The sequence below is a fragment of the Saccostrea echinata genome, unplaced genomic scaffold, assembly GCF_033153115.1.
Source record: "Saccostrea echinata isolate AGI-Se365-2 ecotype Australia unplaced genomic scaffold, CSIRO_AGI_Sech_v1 ptg000014l, whole genome shotgun sequence".
NCBI lineage: Eukaryota > Metazoa > Mollusca > Bivalvia > Ostreida > Ostreidae > Saccostrea > Saccostrea echinata.
In genome coordinates, this window is record NW_026889763.1 from 10,521,639 (window position 1) to 10,530,970 (window position 9,332).

The 9,332-nt window shown below is 36.6% G+C and overlaps 1 protein-coding gene across 1 annotated transcript; it reads right to left on the bottom strand.

Annotated features, from left to right (window-relative positions):
• Nucleotides 1-447: 447 nt before the first annotated feature.
• LOC133186474 (uncharacterized) lies at nucleotides 448-8,422 on the bottom strand. The gene is made up of 2 exons (XM_061321714.1): nucleotides 8,360-8,422; nucleotides 448-6,690 (listed from the first exon to the last, which is right to left on the bottom strand). The coding sequence occupies exons 1-2, from the start codon at nucleotides 8,420-8,422 to the stop codon at nucleotides 448-450; spliced, it is 6,306 nt and encodes a 2,101-aa protein (XP_061177698.1).
• Nucleotides 8,423-9,332: the final 910 nt, after the last annotated feature.

The window sequence follows — 9,332 nt, forward strand, 5'->3', positions numbered from 1 at the left end:
ATCATTTTAAAAAGGTCCAGCCAAAAGTCAACAGGATAAGAACCATTCACTACATACAACCTTTCATCTTTCCGCTGTTTTACAGGAGGAAGTTGATAAAAATCTCCAACAGCTATGACAGAAACTCCTCCAAAGGGTTCCTTGCATCTCTTGATTTGTACAAGCCGTTCATGAGTATAATACAAAAGTCGTTTGTAAACCATTGATACTTCGTCAATTATCAAAATCTCTAAATTTTCTAACTTGGTCCTGATTGCACTTAGACTTTGTTCCTTCAAAGGTTCATATGGAACAGGCAAGGCTTTGGTTAAAGAAAAAACATGATGTATTGTATTTCCTCCTATGTTAAAAGCAGCCGTTCCTGTAAAAGCTGTGAGGAGAACAGATACAGAATTTGGAGATGATAACGTTTTTTCAAACAGTCGAGAGGCCTCGTAATGTATGGTCTTAATGAGATGGCTTTTTCCTTTTTCCTGTTCCCGCACCTCCTGTTACAAATACATGCAAAGGTTCTGCTTTCTTTGCAGCAATCTTTTTCAAACACCACTCACGAACAGTATAGAAAACTTGCTTTTGCTTAGCATTTAAACTTCGCAGTAAGGGAAGAATTTCTTGTCTTGAATTACTGATGTCCTTAATATGATACAAGTCGGAAACACTATCATTTTCAAATTCCTCAGTAAGCAGCATTTCTTTGTTTTCTTCTTCCCCTCTTTTTTTCTTCTCTTCTAGACATTCTTCACGCCTAACCTCAGTTTCTGGACAAAGCTTTGCCCATGCATCTTCAGGCTCACCAAACAGTTCAAGCGTTTCTTGTGCATTTTCGATTGCATCTTCATTCTTCGAGAATTTAGAACGATTACTATCCACCACAACTTTAACTGCTTGCAAACTCTTGTTCTTTAATTTGATGTGCCCACTTTCATAAAATGACTGATATAGATGAAAGCCAGGTGGTTTCAACTGGTATTGTGTGTAGTAAGGTAAAAAAAGTTGTAATATTGCTTGGTAATACTTTTCAGGTGCATTTTCTGGGTTGAATCTAGGATATCTAACAACAGCTGGTTTTGATCTTGTTCTTCTCTGAATGTAACCTTTTGCATGGTTTAGTTGATAAACACCTTCCTTTTCAGTTTGAGGAATCTGTGATTTGGAAAGTACTCGGAACTCTGAGCAAAATTCAGCAAGGCACATATCATTAAAAAGTTCCAAGTCTGGCCGATTTTCATATCTTTCTACAATATTTGTCAACCAAATGCTATCTTCATCATCGTCCATTTCATCGTCATTTACCTCACTTTTTACATTTTTTTTCATTTGTGCAAGTGGTTTACTTAAACGGGTTGGATTTTCTCCCACTGGTATAAAGACAACTTTTCTTGAACTCTCTTTCATTTTTAGATTGCAAACTCTGTATACTGCTTCCTGAGCACTGACTTCTCTATGATTAAGATAAGCAGATCCTATACTTTTCAGTGTTTGGCGAGCACTTAAATTTCCCTCAGCTGCTTCTATCTGGGTTTGTTTTAGTAGCATTCCCATTTCTCGTTCTGACTTTGAGATGTATGAAATTATATACACAATACAGCTAAATGGATCTAAAACAAACTGAATGTCCATATTGGCATCCCAGCATTTGAGAAGGCATGGATTATATTGGTTAGTCCACATCTCATCTGGATTTCGTTTCAAGATAGTGCATGTTCTTGATGATAAAATTCTGTGCGCCATCTCATACAAATCCTGCGATAGTTGAATATTACTGAATACCTCCTCGGTTGACCTTAATGCACTCTTTTCATCAAGGACTTCATTCCATACACTCAACAAAATATCTTTGGCCTGAGAATTACACATTCTTTCATCATCTTGAGAATCATCGTCTTCTTCTGCACACTTTCTTACAATAAATGTTCTTTCTGATGGTGGTCTAGGAAAATTGAATCTACAATCTGTTCCCTTTTTTCTGCATGATTTAGAGTGATTTTTACTGTGTTGTTGCACACCTATTACTGTTTTACGTAATTCAGTGTTATCAATTTCGACCGGCAAGGAGCATGTTATGTACTTGTCAATAAAAGCACAAATAGTGTCTTCATCATCTTCATCAAATTTCGGTGCATTTTCTACCCAGTATAAGCAATGCATGTGTGGGGAACCTCTTTGCTGAAACTCAACTCTTACAAAGTAATCTATAACTTTGCCAATTGGCTGTGCTGGTGACAAGATCACGTCTCTTTGGAAAACATGAAATCTATGTTCGAACATTCTAGCAACTGAAACTGGATTGCTTCTTAGCAACTCGCTTTTTTCTGACCAGTCCAAATTATCTGGATGTCTATCATCATTTTGATGGCGTAAAATGCACCCAATAATTTCATTCCACCTGAACTCAGCAACAGAAAATGAACAAAACCACGTTGGGATACCAAGCTGTCGGAGCATTGCAAAGAGGTCCTTCTGTGCAGCTGACCAATATGCAGGTGTTCCCCTTATTGGTTGCATGAATCTTAAAGCCTCATCATTTTTTAGCAATTTAGAGAGCACATCTGGATTCTGCAACATGTCTGAGGTTACTGTTTTCCCTCCATCTAGTTTAGATACAGACTTGCGGATTGAAATCTGTGTCTTTTCAATCACCTGGTTCAATTCAGACATGTACTGGCTGAAGAAAATGTAATTTGTATCTCTAGCAAATCTATTATCAACATTCATAAGCCTATTGTTGAAGTATTTTGACAGGGATATCTTCACGTCTCGCTCTTCATTCCATGAAAAATTTCCAGAAGGAAATAAATGAGGAAATGTTTTTGCTTCATTCCCTTCTTCTTGCAGCATGCGGATAGGATTTTTTCCTTCACCTGGAGCAATGTTGTATACATCATCGAAGTAGTGGTCAAGCACCTCCTGTGCAACATCAACAGGTTGCAAACAAGTATCCATAACAACTTCCAGAACTTCATTCTCTTCATTTGGTCCCTCATCTGTAAATTCAATGGAATCATCTGCTATTAAGTCACTTTGTTCGCAATCTTCTTCCCATGCAGTATTGATCACAGCATCTTTGTACCATCGGTTGTTCTTTTTCAAATAATTAAGAGCTGTTTTTACATGATTGGGATTTACAAATTGGTATTCAAAGTATCCCTTGTATGTCAGCTTTCTTTTGAGTTTAACTCGAAGCAATAAATTTTCATCTGCATTTAATGGCAAACTAGTTGTTTTCTTTAGGCTTGAAGGTACACATACAACAGGTCCATGAACATTTCGTTGGCCACCTTGTGGAAGACCCATCACTTTCATAAATGGTATGTGCAAAGCGATCAAATGCTGCTCTAAGCTATTCAAATTACCAAGTTGAAATGGAATTTCCTCTAAATACATTTTGTTGGCAGCTGCCTCTGCTGGGATTTTACCGCTCAATATTTTCCTGTGACATGTAAAACAGATACATAGTGATACTTTTGGACAATTCAATGAGCAGGACTCTATGCACTGATGAACATAATTGTTTTGTATGCATGTCTGTGCAACTTCCCTTGCTTGCTGACTTTTTTCATACATTTCAGGTGCACATCCTTGAACTTGATTTTCAAACAATAAGCGATGGCAACAGCAGCAAGTGAACTCTGGTCCTTTTCTAGCATTTTCCTTAAATAATTCTACAACTTCATCTTCATCTTCCAACTTCACCTTTAATGCCTGTCTCTGATTTCTTACATATTCTTTCTTCTCTTTTTTGGCATCAGAACTGAAATGGTACTTTAGTTTACTAGATGCTTTAACCATTCTATTGTGTGCTTCATCTGTTTTATATTTTTCTGTACTTCTTTTCTTAACATTCTCTCTGTGAACTTCATCCTTCTTGTACTTTTTTATACTTCTTTGCTTAACATTCTCTCTGTGTTCTTCATCCATCTTATACTTTTCTGTGCTTCTTTGCTTTGCATTCTCTCTGTGTTCTTCATCCATCTGATACTTTTCTTTGCTTCTTTGCTTTACATTCTCTCTGTGTTCTCCATCCATCTTGTACTTTTTTGAGCTTCTTTGCTTTACATTCTGTCTGTGTACTTGGTCAATCTTGTACTTTTCTATGCTTCTCCTCATGACATTTTCTCTATGCACCCTATTTTTCTTGTACTCCTGAATACTTCTTATTTTAACTTTCCTTTTGTATACATCATTTGTTAAGTACCTCTTCATGCTTCTTTCATTTACGTCCTTTCGGTGCAGAACATCTGATTTGTACTTTTCAGTACTTCTGCTTTTCATGTTCTTTCTATAACCTTCATTTAACCTGTATTTCTTTTTGCTGTTTTCCTGAACTCTCATTCTGTGATTTGCATCTAATGCATACTTTTCCACACTTTGCCTCTTTAACTTTGTTCGATACATTTCATCATTTTTGTATCTCTTTTTCCTTTCAGCTATTGTCTTCACTCTGAATTTGAGGTCACTTTTATACTTTTGCTTTGCTCTTTCAAGTTTCCTCAGTATAGCTCTTGATTTATTTTTTTGCAATTTACCAACTTTCTTTTCATGGGAAGGTGCATCTTCACAAAAGATTTGTGATTCTACAGAGGGTACAGAATAATGCATTTCACTCAATTCCCTTTTGGTTTCATTTTTATTGCCAATATGCAATGATGTTGACCTGCAAATGGCTTCTGAACTTCTGCCAGAAATTGTCAAAACAACGTTATAATGATTCTGATTCTCATGATAGAGATAAATTGACTCCTTTGGTTGGCTGTTTCTTTTCTGATCAACCATCTGTCCTGAATATGTTATCCATCTGTTCTGTGAGTATGTATGTATGTCAGTGCTCAAAAGATGAGAGAGAGCAAGAATTTCAATTTCGGTTGCCCATATGCCAATGTTTAACATACTAGTAGATGAAATATGCCTCTCAACAGAATTTTCAGTTGCTCTTAAGAAAGGTTGAAACAACATTCTATTTTGAAGTAAGTGCTGACAAACTGCTAAACGTATTTCATAGTGATATTTCTCTACCCCTGTCAAACAAAATGAAACTGCTCTGAAAAAACAATTCCCATCTCTTTTAATTTCTTCACAACTAAGTGGTGCTTCAATTTCTTGTACAAGGCAAACCTGTTCATCTCTTCCTGTAGGACTTGAACATGGTATTCTAACAACATTACAAAGCTGCTGCTTGGTTTTACGAGACAATGGCACAAAACTTAGTTTATGATTCTCAATCAAAACAATTTCTACTCCATTTTCATTTAAATTCAGACTAGAATTCTTAGACAGTGATATGTTTTCTTCTGAAAGTGTTTCATTCGAAACAGTCTTCTCCTTACCCTTCAGATAATTCTGTTCTCCATAAATGGTTTCCTCTTTACCTTCAAACTGTCTCAATGTACAGTGCACTCCTGTTATCTCACAGTTAACAAGTCCTGCATATCCCATTGATACAGCCAATGACAAAACATGACTGTAAATGTCCTGGACCGATTGATACAACACCCTTGTACTTCTACCGTTTATGCTCATATGTCCCCTACAAGACCTTGAGTGAGAATCAAAAGTGAAAAACTCATCCCCGATTTTCCCAACCAAAAATGTACTTCCTCCAAAACACACAAAGCATCCATCAGTATCTCCGAGGGCAATATGCAGTGCATCTAAAAGTGAGAATGCATTAAAGTCTTCATAACATGGTTCTACATCTAACAAATTTATCAGACTCGCCAGGGATTCATTTGCTTTGAACTCAAACAATTTACTAAAACACTCAAAAAATTGAGGCAATTCATGAACTAAAAGGTACCTGCTGATTGCTGTTGAACTGCGCTGCAAGTAAGTGTATAACTCATCTCCTGTTGCCAATACTTTGTCCATGTCTGTTTCTTCCCAATATTTAGAATTTTTCAGCTTATGATATGATAATGCAGCTAATGAATTTGCAACACACTGAGTTCCAGCATTCTCACCAAAAATGATATCACCCTGATGAAAAGAGCCTTGTACACATACCCTGAAGGTCTTTGAGGATCTTGTATTACTTGTATCAATCTCATCATTAAATATAACAGGAGAATACTGAATTCCATTCTTGTCTTCAAAATCATATATTTCAGTTTCGGTGTCTAGTTTTGCATTCATTGTTTCATCTTTCTCATTTTCAATATCTATATATTCATTTAGTATCGTTTCAGTATCTGTTTGAAAATCTGTTTTGATATCCATTGCATCAATTTGACTCCTGCTGGACTCATCCCCCTGAGAGGATGACATATCCAGCTGCGCCTGACCTGCTGAGCCAGACACGTGCACGGTGTCCGGCTCAGGTACCCTCGGTGAGGTACAAACCCACGGTGGGGAGTCAGGGGACGGTGCCATGCCTCCGTTTCGGGCACACAGACGACTTCCCTGAGAAGATGCGTTACTCAGGGCATTTGGATGCATTTTCTCACTAGGAGAGGCCTGCATCCTGGCCATGGGTTTTCCCTCAACAGGTGGCAACCCATTAAAGCCATGCCCAGGAAAAGTATCAGGAGGAGCTGACATCTCTCCATCTGTTGACCCATGAGGGACATCACAATCAGGAACAGTATTGTCTCCTGGAATATCAAAGGAAGGAAAGGACTGCTGTCTCTTTTCTCTCTTCCTCTCTTTGTCTTTCTGACGCTTCTCTCTATCAGTCAGTCTTTTTCTCTTCCTCATCTACAAAAAAACACCATTAAATTTAACAATCTGGGTTTTGCCTGATCTACCTTCAGTTTATTAAATATCAGATGCTTTTACTACATGTCATAACAAGAGTCCCATGGGCCACAATGCTCACCTAACTCTGACATTGCTGTTCTTCATCATCAGTTTTGAATGATTTTGGCCTCACCCACCCCCAAGTATCATGATTGAACAAACTTGAATCTACATTATCTGAAGATGCTCTTTTATATATGGCTTTGCTGTACTTGAGAACACTTTGGAAGATTTTTTTTCCTCTCTAATTACTTTGATTTCACAGGGTCCATGATATGAACAAACTTGAATCTACACTTTCTCAGTATGCTTACATATAGATTAATAATGGCTTTGTTGTTCTTGAAAATATTTTGAAAGATTTTTACAAAACATTCCTTACGTAAAATTTTGATCACCAGTTGTGGCCCCATCTTTTTTGTTAAAATTTACCTTTTTGTGTATAAATGTTCCTTTGCTTTGATATATTGTAACCCCAAATGATCCTCTGGGTTACAATCTTCAAGTAGTAAATATAATGCATGAGAATAGATGACCACTGATTAATTACAAAACTGAATTAATTTAGGGCACATTGACATACTATTTTTAAAATATTTACCAGTATGTTTGTGTGAAAATAGAGGTTGAGATTTCATACATGTACGTCTAGTAGGGAAATTCCCTAAATTTCTTGCATATTACGTCATCAGTTTTGGTGTTCATAAGTTTTCTACACGTTCCTGCATCTACATGTAGGTGTAAACTTGTAGCTTTTTCAATAAAAACTTGAATATTTATGTGTGAAACTGTTATTGTTGTTAATTATTTAGGATGTTAAGTTTCATGAATATTTATTTTAACCGTGTTTTGTTCACTAACTAAAGTCAAACTAATGTCACAAAACTACTAAATAGTTGAATCGTAGATACCAATTACAGTCTACACGTTCATGTTATAACACGTTCATGTTACACGTCATTAAATCCCAACAGACAAATTACAAAAAACGTGAACATGTACATCAAAGTTTGTGCAAACATACATGTATGCGTACAAGTTTAAAATCTCAACCTCTCTATTGTGGTACTGTAGGTCAAATCCAGCATTTGAAGCAACTCTGTTAATATGCATCCCTTGATACATCATCCATGCAACTTTTGGTTCAGGTAGCCCTTATAGATTCTTGATAATGGATCTGCTTGAAAAACTTTAACCTGGTCACCCATCCGGAAATGTAGGTCAAAACCAGCATCTGAAGCAAGTCCAGTAGAGTGCATCCTTAGATGTATCATCCATGCAAGTTTGGTCAACATAGACTGTACTTTAAAATGAACCTGCATCAAAAACTAAGCTGGTCACTCATCCAGAAAATGTAGGTCAAATCAAGCATCAGAAGCAAGTCCAGTAGTGTGCATCCTTACATGTATCATCCTTGCAAGATTGTTCAACATAGCGATAATAGTTACTTTAGAATGAACCTGTTCAAAACACTTTAACTTGGTCACTCATCCAGAAAATGTTGGTCAAATCCAGCATCTGAACAGTCCAGAAGTGTGCATCTTTAGATTTATCATCCATACAAGTTTGGTCAACATGGGGCTCATTATAAGTTATTTCAGAATGAACCTGCTACAAAAATTTTAACCTGGTCACTCATCGGGAAAATGTTGGTCAGATTCAGCATCCAAAGCAAGCCTGGCAGTGTCATCCTTAGATGTATCATCCCTACAAGTTTGGTCAAGGGCTTATAGTTACTTGGAAATGAAACCTACTCCAAAAACCTTAACCTCCTCCAAAACCTTTAACCTGCACCAAAAACATTAATCTGGTCATTCTTTAGCTGAAATTACAGCATCTAAAACCTTGACTGGTACAATGAAACGCTAAAAGCATTGTCCATGCATTTCTGATTCATAAAGGGCATTTAAGTAATTCAAAAGAAATCTGTTCAAAAAACTTTAACCTGGGACACCGACACAAAGGGTATTACGTAAGCTCTCCCCAACTTCCTTCGCTCACCTTAGAAATTATGGCCCTTCTGTTCTTCATCAGTAGATTCTTTTTCCTACATATGTTAAATTTTGATTACTTATTGTGGCCCCACCCTACCCCATGGGTTAATGATTTCAACAAACTTCAATATACACTACATGAGTTCATATTAAAATGCTTGAGTTTCTGATTGACAATATCTATGTGGTTTTTGGAGACCAGGTTTTCCAACAATCTGTTGGAATTCCCATGGGTACCAATTGCGCCCTGTTGTAGGCAAACTTATTTTTGTATTCATATGAAGCAGAATTTATTCCAAAATCTTATACATGAGAAAAAGAAATCTCTTGCTGTGGCCTTTAACTTGACATTTAGATATATTGACGTATTACATATAAAACTACGTATAATCAATTAACAATAGTTATTTCCATTCATATGTCGACACAATGACTAATAATGTCTTTGCTGTTCTTGAGAAGAATTTTAAAAATATTTCTTATAAATTCCTATGTAAGACCCTGTTGTGGCCCAGACTTACCCCAGGTCATGATTTGAACAAACTTGAATATGCACTCCCTAAGGATGCATCCACCTTAGTTTTGGCATAATGGTTCTTGAGAAAA

What these genes read in the sequence shown, in the direction of transcription:
- LOC133186474 (XM_061321714.1), bottom strand. Translation starts at nt 8,422, where the DNA reads ATGACACTGCCAGGCTTGCTTTGGATGCTGAATCTGACCAACATTTTC. An exon ending in TTTTCCCGATGAGTGACCAG is followed by an intron (nt 6,691 to 8,359) that starts GTTAAAATTTTT and finishes GTTTTTTTGTAG; the next exon opens with ATGAGGAAGAGAAAAAGACT.